Source organism: Solea solea, chromosome 2, assembly GCF_958295425.1.
Source record: "Solea solea chromosome 2, fSolSol10.1, whole genome shotgun sequence".
Classification (NCBI taxonomy): Eukaryota; Metazoa; Chordata; class Actinopteri; order Pleuronectiformes; family Soleidae; genus Solea; species Solea solea.
In genome coordinates this window covers 3644704-3667138 of record NC_081135.1, presented here as the reverse complement: position 1 = coordinate 3667138, position 22435 = coordinate 3644704, and the positions used below count along the sequence as shown (strand labels likewise).

The 22435-nt window shown below is 44.2% G+C and overlaps 1 protein-coding gene across 1 annotated transcript; it reads right to left on the bottom strand.

The window, feature by feature from the left end:
* Window positions 1-275: 275 nt before the first annotated feature.
* Window positions 276-22227, bottom strand: atp1a1a.1 (ATPase Na+/K+ transporting subunit alpha 1a, tandem duplicate 1). The gene is made up of 23 exons (XM_058613371.1): window positions 22028-22227; window positions 10287-10400; window positions 9525-9584; window positions 7601-7702; window positions 7412-7513; window positions 7214-7327; window positions 6940-7074; window positions 6724-6841; window positions 6369-6637; window positions 5988-6296; window positions 5280-5414; window positions 5000-5195; window positions 4726-4901; window positions 4167-4303; window positions 3939-4089; window positions 3682-3850; window positions 3446-3600; window positions 2614-2737; window positions 2100-2245; window positions 1866-1996; window positions 1624-1725; window positions 1442-1533; window positions 276-681 (listed from the first exon to the last, which is right to left on the bottom strand). The coding sequence occupies exons 1-23, from the start codon at window positions 22037-22039 to the stop codon at window positions 653-655; spliced, it is 3078 nt and encodes a 1025-aa protein (XP_058469354.1). The 5' UTR covers window positions 22040-22227; the 3' UTR covers window positions 276-652.
* Window positions 22228-22435: the final 208 nt, after the last annotated feature.

Below are 22435 nucleotides of genomic sequence, written 5' to 3'. Positions count from 1 at the left end.
GACTGCCTTTTTAATCTCATTTCCACTGTCTCAAAGGAAACGGGGGGGGGGGGGTTATCTTCCGACCACAACCCTCAGCTGCATCATCGTGTCGTTTATCAGTGTGTGTGTAGTTAACATGAAGCAGAGACGACAACAGCTCCAGATTAACCTCAGCTCGTCTCAGCTTCAGATTGGAGACGAACCACAAACATCTTCATACAAGTAGAATAAGAAATCCTTTCATTTTCAAAGCTTCAGTAAAGTGGACACACACACACACACAGGGACGCGTCTGTGGGACCTGACTCGAGCGCATTTTTATTGAGTGTTCATAACTGTTAAAAACATGTATAAAATTGGTCCTGTTTCAGAAACAAGGCACGCATAGTCATGTCATTGTTCAGTGTTCATGTCATTATTAGCATTATCATCATTGTCAACATCATCATCATCAGCACATTCCATCTCAGTATTTGTCTACGAGTAGTATCAAGCATTCCCTAATATAAAACAAGTTCCGAATTTCTTACGTTTTTTTTTCTTTTTTCGTTCCACAAGAGGTTAAAATTTTAATTTTCCGAGCAGCAAGACAATATTCATGCAAAGACGGGAGTGGACGAGGAGAAGATGCGAAGGTGAGGAGTGGACTGACGACGGGCTGGCGGGGTCTTTAATAGTAGGTCTCGCGTTCCACCCAACCTGGACACACAGGGAGGAAAAACAAACACACACACACACACACGCGGGTTAGAAGCAACTCTTTTTAAGTTTTAAGTCAGAAATTCTGAGTTTCAAGTCAGAAATTCTGAGTTTCAAGTCAGAAATTCTGAGTTTTAAGTCAGAAATTGTGAGTTTTAAGTCGGAAATTCTGAGTTTTGAGTCAAAAATTCTTAGTTAAATCAGAAATTCTGAGTTTTAATTAAAAAATTCTGAGTTTTAAGTCGAAATTGTGAGTTTTAAGTCAGACATTTTGAGTTTTAAGTCAGACATTTTGAGTTTAATGTCAGAAATTTTGAGTTTTAAGTCAGAAATTCTGAGATTTAAGTCAGAACTCAAATATTTTTTTCCTGTGTGACCCTGATCCTCTTCCGTAATTCAACTTTCACTAAATCTGTAGATTTAAACCTTTGGTGATTTTGTTGCAAAACCATCAGACCTGACCGAGGGAGCGTTTGTGTGTATACAGTGGAAGCGCAGGGGCGGGTGGAGCTAAATAAGTGGTAGAATTAACTCGCCATTGACATTTCTTTGCTACTTGGGGTTTGAACACATGATTCATAAAAATCTGTGAAAAGTCAACTTTAGTGTGTTTTATTCTGAAAAAAGTGATTTAATTGAATTTAAATGAGAAACAAGTGTCAGTTCCACAGGAAAGTGAACAAATGAGCAGAGAAAAACAAGAGTGCAGAGGGAAGGGAGAAGCAGCATAAGATAATAAAAGCATGGGTTCTGTGCTCACCTCCTGGGCTGCGTCTGAGGATCAGCTTACGGATTTCATCATAGATGAAGATGAGCAGGGAGTAAGGGAAGGCGCAGAACCACCAGTTGGGCCTGGAAAACACAAGAAAGCAAGTCCATGAGACCCGGAGTGACCTCATGCTTTCTAGAGCTCTCTGGTTGATTGTGAGGTGTTTGACTCACTTGAGTGGGTACATTCTGAGAGCGACGTCCATGCCGGGGCAGTAGGAGAGGAAGGCGGCCAGAGCTGTCTCCTCAAACAGTCCGAAGATCAGGATCTTGTTCCTGGAACACACATGGGGATCATTTCAGACTCTGATGAACTGACATGGGCTGAAAATAGCTTGATTTTAATGATTTGATCTGCTTTTTTTGGCCAGGATTTCAGACTACATAACATAAAATATCTCGTTTCTGTTTCTCACTTCATGCCCTGTTGGAAGACGGAGTTCCTCCTGGTCTTGCAGATGATCAGATCGGCCCACTGCACGATGACGATGCTGACGAAGAACGCCGTGTGACAGGTGAACTCCACGATCTTCCTCTGCTCGTATGTCTGACAAAAAGAAAAAAACAAACACATGTTTCACACTCACTAATAACACTTTCTACCAAGTGTCGCCGGCCAGATTACGACCTCAACTTTCACAGTTACTGACCCACTGCTGCCCGTAGCTGTCCTCCAGATCGTTGACGTATTTATTATCCCAGTTCACTCTGATGCCCAGCAGCGTGGACGGCAGGAAGCCGTTTTCAGCCAGAATCACAAAGTAGGTGAAGAATCCTGCCAGAGCCTGGATCATACCTGCAGGAGAGGCACAGGACAGAGAATGACTGGGAATGAGATTAATAAACCAATTATGGCTATTTTTAACACCTGGGTTGGGTTAACTCTAACCCTAACCCACCCCAAAGTGGAAATGAGGTTTCCATCAATTTAATATGGAGAATTGCAAATCTAGCTAAACAAATACTGAATTTGTGTGAGTTCGGCAGGGTCGCAGACCTCGTCGAAGCAAAAAACCAGAGGCATGACTCTGTTCTCTATCAGGACCAGACTATTTCTGGAGCGTGTCAGCCTCGTGCTTATCTTGGACCACATTGAAAATGCCAAGCTGCCTTTCCAGGAAACGAGCTGCGACGCTGCGGTCAGAAATCAAAAGAGGTTTTTACCAATCTGTCCGTAGGCGATGCTGATGAGCCTCTCGTTCACCAGTTTGTCTGTTTTGGGGTTTCGGGGCTGTCGCTTCATGATGTCGCTCTCGGCTGCTTCATAGGCCAAGGAGATGGCGGGAACCTGGGAGACGCAGCACAACAGGAATCAGTGAATTACTGAACCACTCTCGTCTCACATGTGAAGTTTCGAGCCGATCGGTCAACATACGACAAGGTGGCATGTTTCGAGGAGGACTGGCGGCTAAAATTCAAAATGGCCAACTTCCTTTTGGGTCAAGTTTATGTTCACGGCGGGTCTATTGTGTCGTGTATGACGTTTCGAGCCGATCGGTCACGGCAAAGTTACGGGCCACTTCCTGTTTTGTGGCGGGTGTTTCAAAATTCCGATGGTTGACATGGCCACGCCCTTTTGAAACTACAAAACTTTGATGTGTCCGTTACAAACTGACGCTTTTTTTGCATGTTGCTTACGTTTCAAGTGCTCAGACGAGTTTGTTCAAAAAAATTGTTTCCCAAAAATGGACACCAAATTCAAAATGGCCGACTTCCTGTTGAGTTGAGGCCATGGACCCTATAGACTTTTTTGTTCTTCTTGGGCCGTGGCACGTTTCCACCAAGTTTCGTGGAATTTGGTGCAACTTCGAATTTGTGCGCCATTTCCCTTGTTCTGATTTGTGCGCCAATTTTCGTCCATTTTCACCAAGAGTTCGTACCTCAAAAATGCGATCTTTGAGGAAGAAAAAAAAACCCTAAATTCCACTAGGTCCTCTCTTCCCTTCACATGTATATTTAACCACCAAAACACATTATACAAGTGTATAATCCTCACCATGTCCGTTCCCAGGTCGATACAGAGGATGGTGACGGTACCCAGCGGCAGAGGGATGTTGGCGATGATGAAGAAGAGGAAGGGCGTGATCTCTGGGATGTTACTGGTCAGCGTGTAGGCGATGGACTTCTTCAGGTTGTCGAAGATCAGACGACCTGATGAGAAGAGACGCATGTTGATGATTTTTATGTTTTTTTTCCACAAATGAATGAAAACAGTCTGGTGTATTTGCTTACCTTCCTCGACGCCGGTGACGATGGAGGCGAAGTTGTCGTCCAGCAGGATCATGTCAGCCGCCTGTTTGGAGACGTCTGATCCAGCGATCCCCATGGCGACACCGATGTCGGCCTTCTTCAGAGCGGGAGAGTCGTTCACACCGTCACCCGTCACGGCCACGATGGCGCCCTGCAGAGAGAAGGAAGACGGAGGAGATGATGACTCTGCACTGAAAGTGTATTATTCTCCGTGTTTTCCGTCTGCGTTTGGCGCGCACCTGTCGCTGGCAGCCCTCCACGATGATCAGCTTCTGCTGTGGGGACGTCCTGGCAAAGACGATCTCCGTGTGATACTTGAGGATGTCGTCCAGCTGCTCGGGGGACAGATCCTTCAGGTCTCCGCCGTGGACCACGCAGGCCTTTGCATCTCTGGAGAGAGAACACACAGGTCACATATAAACTCAATCACCCAGAAGGTAGTAGGAATAGTTTGACAGAGTCAGTACCTCGGGTTGACTTCGTTGATTGGGATGTTCAGACGAGCGGCGATGTCCTCGACAGTCTCGTTGCCTTCTGAGATGATGCCCACGCCTTTAGCGATGGCCTTCGCTGTGATTGGATGATCACCTGTCACCATGATGACCTAAGAGGACACAGTCAAAGTACGTGAATGTAGTTGTGATTCCATGACAGTTTTTCAAAGCGACAAAAGTACAATTGCTAGTTGCAGGTGTTTCCGAGATGGCCACATTTGGCGCTTGCATGGTTTTCGGAACAGTGTTTGCAACTGCCGCTACTGCTGTCGCTCTATGTGATTGTTTTTCTCGTCTGACGTGAACTGGTCATGTGATCCCCCCTACGCCACTTTTGCGATAAACTTTCTTATCTACGCGTCTGAAAAACCAACCCGCCAGTTTTAGCGATATTTGAGAGGTTTTTTCAAAATGTTGGTAATTAAGGGTAATGGAAACCTGGTTTCAGGTTTATGTGGGCGGAGCCATTCTATGTGCATAGTCATGTTAAGATCTCGATTTTTTCATGTCGGTCTAGATTTTAAGGCCACACCTTGATTCCAGCGCTCCTGCACTTCCCGACAGCGTCAGGCACAGCGGCGCGAGGAGGGTCGATCATGGACATGAGGCCAATGAAGCACAGGTTCTCAGTGGGGAAGTTCACTTCTTCCATGTCAAAGGCGAAACCCTCGGGGAACTGCTCGTCGGGCAGGTTGTAATGGCAGAAACCTTGATGGAACACAGACAAAAACATGTACGTTCTTCACCTCTTTAAAGTTCCTCTCCATCTCAACTACTCATCCAGCTCTCTGCCCCGGCGTCTTTACCCAGCACTCGCTCTCCCAGTCCTCCCAGTTCCAAGTAAGCGTTCTGAAAAGCGTCTTTCATCTCGTCGTCCAGAGGCTGCTCTTTGCCCTGCATCATGATGGTGGAGCAGCGGTCCAGAATCCTCTCAGGGGCACCTTTCATCACCAGCAGGTGTTTGGTCTCTCCTTCAGACCCGGAGTTATTGTGGATGGACAGCTGGGAGACACAAAATCAGGGTGAGCGTCAAGAGAGGAGACACCTCACAGACCGGCATGGAGTATTTCAATAAGCGGCATATACCTGGTACTTGTTGGTGGAATTGAACGGGATCTCGGAGATTTTGGGGGTCTTGTTTCTCATTTCCTGGACCGAACCACAGCACAGCTCGATGCACTTCAGCAGAGCCGACTCGGAGGCGTCGCCGGCCACGTCTCTCTGGAGACGAGAGGACAGAAACGCTCAGGTTTACTTATATACGTTTAGTATATTCAATCATTCTTAACTCAATGGCTCGACATAAACTGAAAGAAACACCCGCGTGTTTACCCTCCCCTCACTCCTGTATCAGTGACAGCGGGAGAAGATAATGAGCAGTGAGGGAGAAAGACTGGTAATTAGAGCCATGATGCCACACAGGACATTTATAGGTAATTAACACACACACACACACACACACACAAAAAAATATGTACATATATGTACACACACACACACACATATACACATATATATATATATATACACATATATTTACGTACAAGCACAGGCATGTACACACACACACCTTTACAGGTTATTAGCACAGTGTGGAAACTGTGTAAAGTGTGGGTGCCAAGAGACACAGTAGGTTTGTTGTCTGGTGTGTGTTTTTGGGGGCGGGTTAGGAATAATTGTGTGTGTGTGTGTGTGTGTGTGTGTGTACTCCAGGGAGTCATATAATATGGAAAACAGGTCTGTTATTCTAAGTGCTAAACAAATTTAACAAACAAAGACATTATCTCGACAAACCTTCAGGATGGGGACGCTGCTCTGCTCGGCCAAAAACACAGCACGGTTGCAGAGTCCGGCGACTCTGGCCAAGCCGGCCCACGTGGCCGAGCTTCTGTCAAAGGAGGCGCCGCTCTGGTTCTCCGTGGTGTCGGCCTCGTGGATCTGGTTGTCAAACCACATGTGGGCCACGGTCATCCTGTTCTGGGTCAGGGTGCCGGTTTTGTCGGAGCAGATGGTGGAGGTGGAGCCCAGCGTCTCCACGGCTTCCAGGTTCTTCACCAGGCAGTTCTTCTTGGCCATACGCTTAGCGGTCAGGGTCAGACACACCTAGAGGAGGGATTGCTTTGGTCAGCTGGGCGCTGAGTCATCTTTTGGACGCATGACTGGGCAGAAACTCACCGTGACAGTAGCCAGGAGACCTTCTGGCACGTTGGCGACAATGATACCGATGAGGAAGATGACGGCCTCCAGCCAACTGTATCCCAGGATGAGGGAGAGCACGAAGAAGGACACGCCGAGGAAGACAGCCACGCCAGTGATGATGTGGATGAAGTGCTCGATCTCAATGGAGATCGGAGTGCGTCCCACTTCCAGCCCAGAAGCCAGCGTGGCGATGCGGCCCATGACGGTGCGGTCTCCGGTGCTGATCACGACGCCACGAGCAGTTCCTGTAGCCAGAAACAAACCATCTTTAAACTCACCGCTGCCTCGCCTACAGATTCCGACGCATGAAAGTGACAAACTGGGCTCGTACCTTCAACGCAGTTAGTGGAGAAGAAAGCGATGTTCCTGGTCTCCAGCGGGTTCTCGTTGGAGAAGTCGGGAGTACGAGTCTGTGGCTCTGATTCACCAGTCAGGGAGGAGTTGTCCACCTGAGGAAAGACAAGACAGGACCAAAAATGGGCCACAAAGACATTATTAAAAAAGGTCTGATGGCACATGTCAAAAAGACACGAGCAGCAGCAGCCACCTTGCAGCCGTGGGCGGAGATGATTCTCAGATCCGCAGGGATCCTGTCACCACCCTTCACCTCCACTAAGTCTCCAACCACCACTTCCTCTGCGTTGAGGCTTTTCTTCTCGCCGTCACGGACAACCAGAGCTTGCTACGAGACGAGAAGTGACAGAGGCAGAGAGACACACAAAGGGACACAGAGTCAGACTGCTTTGCCTCCACTGCAGATCCTGAGATTTAGACGCGATTCAAACGTGCTCGTTTTTCTGTGGCAGAGTCGCCGACTTTACCTGTGGGACCAGGTTCTTGAAGGAATCCATGATCTTGGAGCTCTTGGCCTCTTGATAGTAGGAGAAGCAGCCAGTGATGATGACGACGGCAGAGAGCACGACACCCAGGTACAACTGTTGACGCAAGGCACAGACGTCAGCATCAAAACAACATCCCTGATCTGACGTTTCATTACTGTGAGAAAACCCCCGTCTTACGTTGTCATTCGCAGGCTCGTCCTCCATGGCGGCCTGGATGCCGTAGGCCAAGAAACAGAGGATGGCGCCGGTCCACAGAAGCATGGAGAAGCCACCAAACATCTGGACGAAAGCAGAAGAGCTTGACGTTTGACACCGAGGGCCACTTTTTATTTCACTGTTAAAACAGACGTTCAAAGTTTAAATTACCTGTTTGCAGAACTTGACCCACTCCGGGGTGGTGGGGGGAGGAGTGAGGGCGTTGGGCCCGTCGCGAGCCAGAACCTCTGCAGCTTTCATGTTTGTCAAACCCTGGTATGAAGACACAGATTCAGTTACCACCGGTTCTCAGACGTAGACTAAAAACTCACTGACAAACATTTTAAGTCCAGAGGGTATTTGTAGGTGTGCCTAGTTGCCTAGCAACACTGCATCAACAGAAAAAAAAAAAAAAAACAGACATGCTCCCGTCATGAGCAGGTTAAGGGAACGAAAACAAGGTAAAAAGAGGCAATAGAATGATGTGAAATGGGTCGAGAGGGGCAGCTTCTGCAGCTGATAAATTATTCACAAGTTGCTGCACACACACATGCATGCAGAGCTTAAGGACCCCAGTTTAGAGGTACTGATTAACTATTCTCCTTGATCTTTCCTGCATGACCAGGAGCACATTTGCATGAGAGAGAGAGGCTAAGTTGGAGTGTGTGATTAAACGTGTGGGGGGTTGTGCGCTCGTCTTCAAGACAGCAGAGGATTGTGCAGGTGTCGAGTGGAGCTGCTTTTCTCAGCAGTTGTTATTCACCATATTTGGTATTTTTCTGGTCATTTCTACTAAGGCTGCACAAAATAATCACAATCTAAGCGCAGCCTTGTCGCTGTCTTCTCTCTCAACATAAGAAGAGCCTTTACGTCACGTGATTCAGTGGAGGCGCCCGAGCTTGTGCCGGAAAAAGGTTTGTATTCGGCTCGCCGCTCGCGATCGCTAAATACACCAGACTCCTCTGTTAATTGATGAGCTTTTAGACATTTCCTTTGCTAAATGTTGGAGATTAACGCACGTTTTCAGGATTGTTTTGTCTTTTTAAGCGATCTACAGTTCGGCATTGTTCGGCTTGATTCTTGCGCCTCTTCCCGTCGTTATGACGCCACGAGTCGAGCTAGTGGAAACACGCCCTATGTCACTTAAGCCACTACGATTATAATAATAACAATAACAACAATATTAATGCTCAGGGCCTAAAGAAATCACTCTGTTCTGCACTTTACTTGAATGCCTAGTTGAATGTTTCTAATCTTTTGCTCATAAGTGCGTGCCAGAGAATCGCGATCTCAATTCAAAACAACAAAAATCGCGATTCACATTTTGTTTCCAGAAACGTGCAGCCCTAATTTCTACATATCGACTTTCCGCATATTTCCTGGTGTTTAACTTTTACTCATTTAACTAACATTTCCAATTTGAAAAGTAAAAAGAGTGAGTGTAAACACAGAGAGGTCAGTATTTCCTGTGCGTGTGGAAACACCTGCGAGCTCCTACATTATTCACACAGTCCAGCGGCGGCATCGTGGGCAGGTATGAATTTTTAAAGACTTTCTGAACATCACATGCAGGGAGTGAGAATATTATTATACGAGGGGAAAAAACTATGAACATTTTGTTGAATTGGAAAACGTTGAAATCAATTAAAGTCTAAAGGCCTAACAATCAAGACAACCTGTGCAAACCATCCGTCTCTGTTTCTCCTCCCTTTGTCTCTATTCATCATCTTTCCACTGCAATCTCTCTCCTCCTCCCTCCTCCTCTCAAATCGACCTCCTTTGTTAAATAAACCGCAGGAAGGCTGAGTCTGTAGTGGCTGATCACATCCTCCGTGACTCTTCCGCCCTCATCGCGCGCGAGAGAGGATCTCGTCCCTCTTTAAAACGACGTCCTTCTGTTGTTTAATTTCCTCCAAAGCCTCATTAATCATTCATCAGCAGAATGTCAAGTGAAGAGATAAATGGGACTTGAAGCTGCTGATATTTCATCTCCGTGACAAACACGGGACAATAACACGGTGACGCCAGTGTTTGGGGGGGGGGACACACATTCAAAAACACACACAGGACACGTTTCGTGGCTCGTCTCACTCACGTTGCTGAGGTCCGTTGCGTATTTGCGAGCGAGCTCGTCCAGAGTCAGCTTGTGATCGTCCTGGAAGAAGAGAGAAGAGACACTGGCATGAGTCCAGTGTGTGTGTGTGTGTGTGTGTGTGTGTGTTCAATAACTCAAAAGCCGGTGACATTTACAGGTGCATTGTGCGCCTTCCTGACCTTTCATTTCAAACAACCGAGCTGCAACAATGACAGAGACGCGTTCACAGTTTGGGGGGGAAAAAGATGAACAGGTAAGAAGTGGAACGTTGACACAGAAAGAGAAGAAAAAGAGCGACGGGGGAGACAAAATGGTGAAAGTAGAGCGAGGTGTGACTGATTTGGGGGGAAAAGGAGAAGTGATGCCAAGGTTTTTAAGCATTTACACCGCACAGTGGAAAGAATGGACTGTCATTCATTGACAAATTAAGCGGCATATGTGTTATAAAGGTCAAATATTACAATGAAAATGACAGAACTGCACATTATTTAATGTTTTCAGATATCCTTTTATGTGATGAACTTTTATAAAAAGTGCATATAAAGGCAAGGAAAAATATATAATATTGAATAAGTTGCCAAGTGTTGACACTTTAGTGGGGATCAAAGCAGATGAACGTCACAAAATATTCTTAGAATTTTGCCATTTTTTTTGTTTTACATAATAGGGGAAGAATTAGACAATAAAACAATGGAGGAAGATGGAATTTCCGACGGTTAAGACAACGAGGTGAAGTGAAGGAAGTCGGGTGAGGACTCTTACCATGTCCACTTCCTTCTTCAGCTCATCCATATCCTTCTCTTTCTTCTTCCCCTTTGCTTTCTTCTTGCCGCCCTGCTCCGACGTCGCGGCGAGCTCATACTGCTCGCGTCCTTCCTGGAAACAAAGGATAATTAAAAGGGGGAAAAGTGTTAATATCAAGTCAGAAAAAACATGTCCTTCTTAAAGCAGTGAGAGAACAACAGGGTCAAAAATAAACTTCATTTGTCGCTATAGCAACTACAGTCACGCGGCTCACGAGCATCACAGAGGAGCTCTTGCACGTTACGAGACCCTTGAGTGACTTTATCAAACCATCGGAGACCTTTGCAGCAGTGATGCAACACAATAACAGGCTTGCGCTGGCACACATGTCACACACACACACACTTTCTAGTCTCGTTTCCCAAAGACAGAGACGATAAAGGCTCACAGTCCCTTAAAAGAAAAAGAAAAAGGGAAAATATTATCCACCTGTCGCCGTTTTCGACCCATTTTTGGTGAGAGGTCAAATAAATGTGAGGTTTTATAGATTTAAAACCGAGAGATTATTGTATGGCATGAATGATGGAAAGACACCGAGTGGAATCCCTGGTGTCATACAGGCTTTCAAGTGTGGAATCTGCACCAGACGACAACAATGACACCGGAACGTGACCATGATACACTCTGCTGAGGGGGCGGGGTTTAAAGACTGATTTCCTGATAAAAATGAATCCTTCTTTAAAAGATCAATAACATCAGTTACACTGAAGCCATTAAAGTCTTTTTCATACGCCAGGAATTGTTTGGCAATTCTCCGCCGGTGTGTTGTATTGATTTTTTTAGGATTGCAAAAACATAAAAGACGAAAATAAATGAACAGATATTAAAAATATGTGAAAATGACCGTGGAAACTTTATAGTCGCGAGTCTTTGATGTGTGATGACTCAAAATGTCAGGTGGCATTTTGTCAAGTACTAGATTAATGTCAGAAAACCTTAAAAAATGTCCACAAACCAAAATGACTCATGATTCGTTTGTTTTACGGAGCAAAGAAACCAGTAAATATTCACATTTAAGAAGCTAAAAAATCTGAAAACTTGCTTTAATTATATTTAAAAAAAACACTCCAACCTATTCAACCCCTATCAAAATAGTTTAATTAACATTATTAAGCATTTAAATACCTTCACATGTAGATGTTTTTGAATCCAAATTGATAATTCCACACACGTTTTTCATTGTTATTCCCCAACTCTTACTTAGGGATTACTTATAATAAAATAAAAGTGTATTTCCTGAATATATAATATAACCATATTGTTTTTGGATTGTAACGTTACCAGAAAACAGAGCAACAGGTCTAAGACTTGAGAAAAGTGTGGCCTAGACGAGACTGGGGAGAGGAACTGGCTAAAAATATGGAGATCCCTTTAGAATAAACAGACTTCAAAAAGTCCTGCTTTCCATCTGTTTGTTCTCTCGAAGAGTAACTCGGGATTATAATAAAAATCCTGCTTGACGAATCAATTAAAAGGCACTTTCACCCATTTACTTTACACTTGGTGAAGTGAAGAATAAACGCAGAATCCCTATGATGCTGCTGTTTTTCCTTAATCCACAGTTTTTTTTAAATGTATTTTATTAGTTTTTTTTCTGATCTTTGACTCGTAAAACTTGTCATAATTGACAGAAACTCAGTGAAGAGCAGTGAAGGGCTTTTATTTTTCTTTGGAGGAAGTGACTTTGGCGTCAAACTTTCAATCCCAACTTCCTCTGTTGTCGTGGGAATTTATCTCAGATCCTCTGTCTGATGATCAAATAACACATTTATCTCTGGAAATTAGTAAAAAAAACAAAAAACCTATATTTTTTATGGGTGAAGTGGCCTAAGGGCTCATGGATTTTAGGAATTTCTACTCAGAGATATTGAAATTGCAATTTCATTTGCGATATATTTCCAAGGCAAGATTCAGCTCAATATTCGCTGCCTTATAGAAATGTGGTGTATCCTTAAAAGATGCCGCATCAACGTTTAATACATAGACTTCATGCACTTTGTTCTCTATGTTGTGAAGAAATAGAGAAAATCCTGCACTTTTAACTTTTCACTTAGACAGATATCGCGATGTATCGCTATAGGATTCTCCCGCAATATATCGATTATCACAGAATCGTCGTATCGTGATCATTATTGGTATCGTGGACCATGTATCGAGTGTCGTGAGGTATTTTTCCATCCTGGGTGAAACAAATTTCACTTGTTTACACGACTACGTGCAAGGAGGCGTGTCACCACTGTCTGACTCTCCACCACACACACAGATACACACACACACACAGAGCTTTTATTCATCCACCAACTGCTTTTCTAAACATAACCTCACAAGTAAATACCACAAACGACTCCAGCTCCACAGTGGAGTCACGTCTTGTTGATCACACTGGGGGGAGACATTTTGTGGACTCTGACACACATTTCCTCAAGAAAAATTTCACATTTGTCCCAAAAGAATTAGACACACACACACACACACTGGTTTTGTGTCACATCTCAGCTCTTGGCACTTTGACACCCCGTGTCCCTGTCGTCTCGTCTCGTCCCCCTCCTCACACATGCCCGCTTCATTATCAGCAGTCACTGTAGCCGACAGAGCAACAAAGGCCAGAGTCAAGATTGTGTCTCGTATGTGGCTGCAAGCCAGAGGAGAGGGTGTGCGACACGGAGTGATGGAGAGAAGGAGAGATAAAGAAAGAGAGGAGGAGAGAAGACAAGGTACCGAAGTCCAATACATGCAACAATTCAATGGAGGGTTGAAGCAAAGAAAAACAACGACATCATATCTTCAGTAACACACAATGTCTCACCGACTCAGCAATTATTTTAATTTCTGTTATTTTCCTTCTTTAAATTTTCTCTTTACTCCATAAAATGTGAGAAAAAAAATTGTCATAAATCAAAATGATGACATCTTCAAATGTCCGGTTTTCTCCACAAACCAAAGGTATTGAGTTTTTTTGGTTTGAGTGTTGTTGTTTTTCCAAATAATTAATACAAGCAACTGATATTTCAGCTGCTTAATTGTGAATATTTTCTGGTTTCTTTGCTCCACATAAATAAATCATAGTCGGAAATCATTAAAGCTGAATCATTTTGGTTTATAGACAAAACAAGACATTTGAGAACATCATCATTTCCGACATTTAACGGACCAAATAGTCACAAATCGACAGATTAATCGTTTATGAAAATAATTGTTAGTTGCAGCCATAATCAAAAAAATAAAGACAAAACTTGTCCATCTGCCACTTAAGACCAGATTACATCTTTATTTTCAAAATGTCTCATATATTCATGCATATTTCTAGCTTCAACTTAACTCAGGCAAGACCTGTTGCCTCAAGCTAACGTGACGATACGCCAAGATACGTCAAGATACGCCAAGATACGCCAAGATACGCCAAGAGACGTCAAGATACGCCAAGATACGCCAAGATACGCCAAGATACGCCAAGATACACCAAGATACACCAAGATACACCAAGATACACCAAGATAACCAATGTGGTTGCTCCAGAAAATCAGAGAAAAGCTAAATTTATGGAGATTATTGTGAGAGAAAAGTAAACTGTAGTCGATTCCAAGTGGACTCTGACTCTTGGTTTCCATATTTTGCATGACGACACTCTCCGACCAATCAGTGGTAGTCACATTTTAGTATCACTTGGAACCTTGCAAGAACAGGTACCAGGTGCTAGAACTGCATAATGTAAACGCGCCATTAGAGGGAAAGTTAAGCACGTGTGTGTTTCAGGTAGGAAACAGGAGATCACAACACCAGAAGCCAGTCCTGTTAAGCTGTTAAGGTTCATCTATATTTCAGCAGAGTTAGCATGTAAGCAGGGAGGCTGGCTGCCAACCGACTCCACTAATAAGCCATTTGTCTGCATTACAGTATGCAGCCGCAGCCATTTTTGAAAAGCCTTTTAAACAGCAATATTGTGGACACAAAACGAGCTACACTAATGAGACCATTTGTGGGACATCCTGTACAAGGTCCTAGTCATGGAAATATGCTAAATAATATTGTCTTCCTATTGCATTAGACTCTTAAAAGTTTCCCAGGGAGCCACCAGAGCCGAGTGTGTGATCCTAGCACATGTTTTTGTTGCTCGAGCCCCCCGGTTGGTTAAGCTGGGAAAACACTGAGCCAGATTCTGGATCCCTGCAGCCACAGCTTAGCCTCTGGACCCCCAGTAGGCCCCGAGGGGACATCTGGCTTCAGGCAAATAAGTCACAATCGCAGAGCTGTAGAAACATACAGTTTAGAGCTGCCACTAACGATTAGTTTCACGATTAATAGAGTAATGGTTTGGTCCACAAAATGTCAGAAAACGTCCATCAGTGTTTGTCAACAAAACAATATGATTCAGCTCTTAATGATTTCTTTGTAATATGGAGCAAAGAAAATATTCACATTTAAGAAGCTGAAACAATCAGAAATCTTGTTTTTAATCATGAAAAAAAGCTTAAAACCATTTAGTAATTGATTAATCAAGTGATTGTTTCAGCTCTAATACAGTTTCCTTGATAAATATAGCATTAAATGACAGTTTAAGTCAGAATGTAGTCGTAATTTGAGAAATTCTAAAAACAAATAACACTTGATTAACGTTCACAGGCGTGTAAATTGTCTATTGTCCTCAACACTATTAAAAAATGTATGTATTTTTGTTTGTTTTGATTGGCAGTGATACTCTATTTGGGCTAGTATTCATTTTAATGAAGGATAAAACACAGAAAATGTCCAAAAGTCTCTCTACGGCTGCAGAGATAATCGCAAAATGATCAAACGGGCAATGGGACCAGGTGCCATATCCAAATCCAACAAAGCCCCTGCAGTTATTTCATAATGATCCAAAACAGCATGATGATGAAATCCTGCTGCACTGCAGGAATTCACTGGGCCCCTTGAGTTTGAGAAAATGTGTGTCGTATGTTGACAGAATCCAAATTTATACATATTGTCGTACCCATAATGAATCACATCACAATTGCAACGCATGTAAAAATAATCTCAATATGTATTCTTTGCCAAGCAACAATCAAACACGGCTGAAGAAAACAAGTGCCCTGCGCCACCTGGCTCCTTGGTTACCTGAAGAGTTTGCATAGCAACCACTAAGACCTGCATGATCCTGCAAGATCCAACCACCAGGTCTCTCAAGAGCGCCGGTGAAAAGCGAGGAATAATAAATGTTAAGCCACTTCAGAGCACAGTGTCCCTGACAGCACACGACTCATATTCAAACATTCAAAAACTAACCCCTACCAACCTCCACCCCCACTGCAGCAACACAGTTCGTCTGCATCTGGTCTTGACATTTCCATTTTTTAGATGGCGGAGCAAAGAGAGAAGTCAAGTCGACTTTTTGTTTGAAGTGCTGCCGCTGCCTCTTTGACATTTTGTGTTAATCCGTCACAGGTTTGGGTTGAGAAGCGTTCAGAAAATCACCATTTTCGGATTTCAGACAGTTAGATATCGTCTCAAAGACGGACTAACACACCGAGATAATGTGGGATTACTTGAACTGAACTTCCCACCCCTCGCTTGAAACCAAAAAACAGAAGAAGAAGACAGCCGTGACAAAACATGGTGAAATCCAGGCCAATAAATTTATGAAGTCCATGAACGTTGGGAAGACGAAATGGCCCTCAAAGTGCTATTCGAATATCAGGATTCCCATGCCTTGGTTGGCATACAATTCAACAAGTTTTCAAGGACTTTCAAGGACCAATTTCCTTCAAAACCAAGGGCTGAATGCGCCGACACAGCTTAAGACTTGTAAGAGTCGCTTCATCCATGATGGCGTCCACTTTTATTGATTTGCAGGACACTCCTTGAGATCTTGGACCAAGCCAGTCTTTGTCATTTTCTTCGGTGAGACAGAGATCTTGGAATTTTCATTTCCCAGGCATCGCGTCGTCATTAGCGCACTCTTGCTTAACTCGCTCTTTGTTCTGCACTTGAGTCAACCGTCGGAGAGAAACAGCAGGTGGCGTAGTAACAAACAAGGGAGACATTTACCTAAAATATCAACTTAACTCCTTCCTCCGCCAAATTTAAGCACTTTCAATAACACATGTGTCAAGGATTTCAAGGACCTGTGGTAACCCTGGAGAAGAAACCTCGTAAATGTCATCACGAGGTCTGAATGTACTGCGACATGAGTAACCTTACTCTAAAACAGGCTGACCGGGTGTTTTGCCCCCTAGTGGAGCAGAGGTGAACACACTTGGGACTTCATTAATGCAGAGAAAGTGAGTGAGGAAGAACAAAGGAGAGGGGAGATGAGGAAAGAGCAGAAAGATGACACAACAATGGCCTTTTGCATTGAGCCACTGCACGAACAACACAAAACAAAAGACTCAGAATCTTTCCCGTGACTGGTAAGACCACAGAAATGTGGACCACTTCATCTGCCAGCGGCGCTGGACCAGCCCCACATTCCCTAACTCATTATGGAGACGTGTGGTAACGTTCCAGCAGAACGAAACCCGAACAAAGATGCAGCTTATGACTAAAACCAAACTGTAAGCCAGACTACGGCTGATGAAATGTCATCGCATTCTTGGTGCAGATTACAGACGGAAATCCCCTTCTGACGCTAATAGGTGAAGTGACGTGCAGTTTGGAATGAGTGCGACGTGAAACCTCAGAGGCTGCAAACTCAAGTGAGGGAGTGTGAAGAGAAGGAGGATGGAGTAAAGGGGAAAAGCAGACGAAAGACTTGGTGTGAGAGGGACAGTAAACACACACACACACACATTGGAGGACAGTGTGTGGTCAAGCCAACACGTTTTAAAAAGCACACTTTTTGTGTGTGTTGAATTGAATTCTTCTGTGTGGCCTTTCTCTGGTGCCAGGGTTGAGTGCCAGATTCACAAGCTGCTCATTCAACAGTGGTGACACACACTCACTCACACACACACACACACACACACACACACTCAATCAGTCCTGGAACTTTGCCTGGTTGCTATCGGCAACTATTACAACACCTCATGAGATATGTGAATGGCCGGTCACATGATGCAGCCCCCCCTTCACCCCTCTCTTTCTCCCCATGTCCTCCTCCTCCTCCTCTATTCTTTCACCTCCTCCAATCATCATTCAATCTCTTTTATCTGCTAAAAAGGAAGTGTGTAAATTTAAAACGAGGTCGTGTTTAACACTCTTTTCACGTCCTGTGCAACTTTCAGCTTCCTCCGAGTTGCACTAAAGTGGATGAATGGATGAACAAACTAATGAATGAATGAATGAATGAATGAATGCCTTCCCTTGTTGTAAACTTTGCTGGCAGTTCTCAACTACCGGGGGCAATGGTGGACCCACGACACACCATCCATTAATCTCTTCCTCAGCCCACATGAACAAAAAAAAGCTCCATAAAACAGTTTTATGGAGCTTTTTTTTGTTTGGAGATTTCACCCAAGTGAATGAATGAGTGAATTTTCCTTTATCTTTGTCAATCAAAAGGCCCTGTCAAAAAAACCTGACCATCAACCTTATTTATTAAGGGGATTATTTAGATTAACTCCAAATGTGAGCCTGCAAACTAAAGAAGAGTTTGGACTGGAATGAATGAATGAATGAATGAAGCAGTAAAATCAATGGTTCCTTTATTATTTGTCTTCTTCTCCACTTTCCAAACGTAGCCACACCTCCAGCCAAGACACCATAGCTACAAGTTACATCATTTCCTCAGGAGGGACGAGGACGGGGGACGGGGGTGTCCAAATATTTCCCTCATATTTTCAACTTTCCTGTTTTTTCCATGCTGTCACAATCACACACACACACACTGTCCACAGACTGAGGCTACGCTCATGAAGAGTCATCGCCGGTTGCCGCGTGTGACGTGTTGTGACTTCGACTCAGAGGAAGCGAGTGTTCCACTTTCTTTTTTTTACCGACCAACAGGCTCGCAGTGAAAAGCTCAGCGGTGCTGCCACAGAAAAACAGAATTGCACGGCTCAAGCTGCTGAGCCAAAACAGAGGGGAAGAGCGAGCGCTGGCATGTGAGCGCAGAGACAAAAGAGCAAGAGAGAGGGAGATTGTGATAATAATAATAACCAAAAAAAAAGAGAACGGACAGCAGGGATTCACAGATGGAAAAAAAAAGAGGGGGTCAGGGATGGAGTGAGTGTGTGCAGAATAAGGAGAGGAATGAGGAGAGGGAGTACGCTGTCACAGACGTGGGGGGGGTGGCGTGTGACGAAAGCCCTGCTTAATACACTATGACTGCAGAGCGGAAGGAATGTTAAATCCTCACAGGGAGAGCGACAGAGGGAAGAGAAGCAGGTACAAACAGAGAGAGAGGGAACAAGAGGGAAACGGACTGTGAAGAATGGATGTGAAGGTGAAGTTGCACAGAGGCCCCCCCCCCCCCCCCCTTTTATTGGACATGAAAAAGTGGAGCGGCGCCGATGTGCGATAGCTGTTTACACTGGGGAGGCTGGTGTAAAAAAAAACAACCATCACTCCAAAAACAATCTATGGCCACTGCGAGATTATCCCTGACAAATGTTTCTTTCTCCTTTCTCCTACCTGCGTCAGATTAAGATGACCTACATTAACTGGCCTACATTACGTCCATTCAGGGAAGTCGATGAAAAGCCGCTGAATGGAAAAGAAACGGCTCCTTCAACTTCTCACAGAACGGCATTGACATTGACTGCACTCTTATTTTAAAACATGAAGCAAACACGTCATCTGAACTCTAATCTGGAGCTAATCTGACATTTAAAAAGGGGTTAGTCCAGGAATATTGGCTTTGGTTCATATGGTACAGAACTAAAAACTTTAAATTTTAGCCACTTAACATAAGGAATACTGAATAAAATCTAAGCCCGTACTTTTGCTGTTTGACAGCCTTTTCCAGCTGGAAACAGAAGTCTCTCACACCAAACTCCTTAGAGGAAATCAGCGATTTTGCATCCTGGCACACAAGAGTTGTTAATCCACGGCTGCCTCCTTCAGTAAATTCAAACGTGTTATCTTGTTTACGTTGGTGTTTGAAATTCTTGGTTCAAGATTTACCCCAAGTGACAAAAACTAACCAAATAATGCAGCTCCTGTGTCCCTTTGAGCTAAAACATGATGGTTTTGCCCGTGGACTTTGGTGCAGGAGAGTGAGCGTTTTATAAACCTCATTTTCCTGCTGGAAAAAGCTGGCTAACAGTGAGATAATGTTAACAGACTTAAGAAGGCATAGATTTTACGAGGTGATCCTAATGTTAAGTGATTGCTGATAATGTGTCAATATCTCATTAAACATGTTTAAAAAAAAAACCTAAACTGTCCCTCTAACTTTGACATAAAATGTGCAAGGAGACAAAATGCACAACGTTTTGTGCATTTTCAGGTCAAATCACGTCACGAGAAATGTGCAAAACCTAAATATCGCAATATTGTTAATGTAACACCTGAATTTTCGGAAAAAAACCATCTCAAATATCACTAAAACCTTTTAACCTTTTCAGACGTGCCAATATAAAAGTGCATCGCAAACGTGTAACGGATAACGCGGGACGAGATTTTGCGATAAAAATGGGACGTCGCATGGCCGGACTTTACGAGAATTACTTCTTTATACGCAAAACACCCTCCAGTGGAAACACCTGCAAGTATTTTGTCGCAATCTTTAGAAATTTTACTTTTTTTAAACGAAAAACTGTAACGGAAAACAACAAAGATCCCCTCATTTGCTAACAAACTGCCGCCAACCTTATCAATTCACCTAGTTTTAAAGAACAAGACGGATGAGACGGAGTCTGCGAGGACTACGGAACATTAAGTTGGACTCCCTCCCTCCCTCCCTCCGTCAGTCGGTCGGTCTCCTGTGAGTTTGACAGCTGTCGCCCCGGTCCCTGCTTTGCACGGCAGTGGGGACATGTGATGCATCAATTAACCGTCTTATGACATCATTGGAGGACAAAGAACGTGCAATTATGTAAAATTAGCTTAAGTCTGAAGATAGAGTAGATAGAACGTTGCAGTGGCTCCTTCATTAGAGTAAGTGGGGAATTAAACTTGGGACATATTGTCGTTTTACGGCTCCACATAACCCTCTTTTTTTTCCTGCGTCCACTAAATCATGCAAAGTTGATTTAACAGTGGCAATGCTGCAACTGGTGCCTCCTGGCTCCTCTTTAATATACCCCCGCCTGCACCTCCCTCTCTCAAGCAGTAATTCCCTCCTCCTCCTCCTCCTCCTCCTTCTTCTCCTTCCCTTCTCTGCTCACTTGCTTTTCTTTGCCTGTTTATTGCAACGTGCTGCATGTGTGATGAAAACGACAAGGTGCACGAAAAAGGGCAGTGATCTCATTCTTCTCCATAACAACTTCTCGTATATCGCTGTTCTCCATCTCTCCAGTCTTTCGCGAGAAGAGGCTTCGGTTGACCTGGGGGGGGTTTTCAAGTGAAGTGAAGTCGCAAATACTTGTCTGTGCCAGCACTGAATGCACTGGGGAGGAAAAGGAGAGGACTCAAGGGGGCAGGAAAGGAGAGGAGACACAGTGGGGGAGTGGATGGAGGTTGGATGGGGGCAGGGCAAGAGAAAAAAAGAAACACAGCAAGCAGCAGGAGCCAAGAATCCAGCGAGAGTTGGGTTTCTAGAATCTTAAATGAGTGACACTGGGAGAAAAGAGGAGGAGGAAAAAAGGAGGACGGAAGCAAGACTCAATGAGCCAATCTGCTTGTCATCTCCCGCCAGATCCCCGAGTCCATCTTTTTCCTCCCTCTGTCTATCTCTGCATCCCTCGCAGGCTCAATATTTAATGACTGTTTCTATGGCGCTGCATGGGAGGGTGTGGCGACCACGGTTATTTCATACATGGGTTCAATTTCACGCCTTAGGTCCATCTTAGGTGTGTGTGTGTGTGTGTGTGTGGAGAAAGAAAATAACAGCAGTGATTTGGCGGGTGCCTGCGTGCCTGCTCCTCCACTGACATGCATCATAATGCTGCATTGATTTGGGTTAAAAAGTAAAATATCTGAGTTTTTTTAACCAACATTTCCTACATGATATTCACTGCAATAACAGTCACATTTAAGTTGTGTTTCTAAATTTAAGTTTTAATTCAAAACTGGTCAGAACTCTAAAAATTCCCCAGCAGGGGAGGAGAAATGGGTTGTGCTCTGAACACATCTTCCCTCCCACTGGCCAGACTCGTAATACCCAGCATTCACAGCTGCTCAACGAAAAAAAAGAAAAAAAAGAAAATACACTTAAATGTGAAATGAACAATCCAAAGATGAAGCACATAAACGGTCCGTGAACGCACCACCGCGGCGCTTCGCATCGCTATTTTGCCCCGGGTTTGTGTGCACACACACGCGGGCATTTAGACGCTGTCACACGGCGAAACTTTGACAGTTTTGAGAACATCCCGTTATGTAACCGGACTCAGAAGCATCTTTTCTGTGAGCCACGGAAAACTTCTTCCCCCCCCCTCCTCCTCCTCCTCCTCCTCTTCATCCTCCTCCTGCCTGCCTGAAAATCGGGGTTCCTGTCTGTTAGCGTGCCCGTTTTCTCTTTAACGTTTAAAAACACGCACGTTTAACCATAAAAATAAAACCACCCTCGTTTTATATGACACGGATAAACACTCCCGATTTATTTGACCACCTGTTTGAGTAGCGGGGAGTTTTTTAGTTTTGTTTTTTAAAGAAACATCGAGAACATTTATACTCACTCCTCTTCCCATGGTTGCTCTGGATGAATTCTTCCCAGTTCAAGTGAAATTGGAGAAACAAAAATCCACGTTAAAAATGTATTTACAATAAAAAAATAGTGATGTCTGCGTTCAAAGAGAAGTCCAGGTCAGTGTCGTTGTTGTGATTTTTTTTAAAGTTTTTTTTTTTTTTAAATATTTTTTTTTTTAAGCACGTGTCACTTCTCCTGAACGCACATCCGCGCTCTCACAAGCCGCCGCCGCAGACCCTCCAATACTTATACACGGCGTTCCTTCCATTGTGACGTCGACACCGTTTGCCATGGTTACCCCACGGAGGGAGGCGGGGCTTCCTACAGTATTGGGCGTTTTGTTTTTTTTCCTTTTTAAAAAAAAAAATACTGCCATGCTACACACACACACACACAC

What these genes read in the sequence shown, in the direction of transcription:
- atp1a1a.1 (XM_058613371.1), bottom strand. An exon ending in TCAAGAACCTGGTCCCACAG is followed by an intron (nt 7,075 to 7,213) that starts GTAAAGTCGGCG and finishes CTCGTCTCGTAG; the next exon opens with CAAGCTCTGGTTGTCCGTGA. An exon ending in CATCGCCTACGGACAGATTG is followed by an intron (nt 2,246 to 2,613) that starts GTAAAAACCTCT and finishes CCTCTCCTGCAG; the next exon opens with GTATGATCCAGGCTCTGGCA.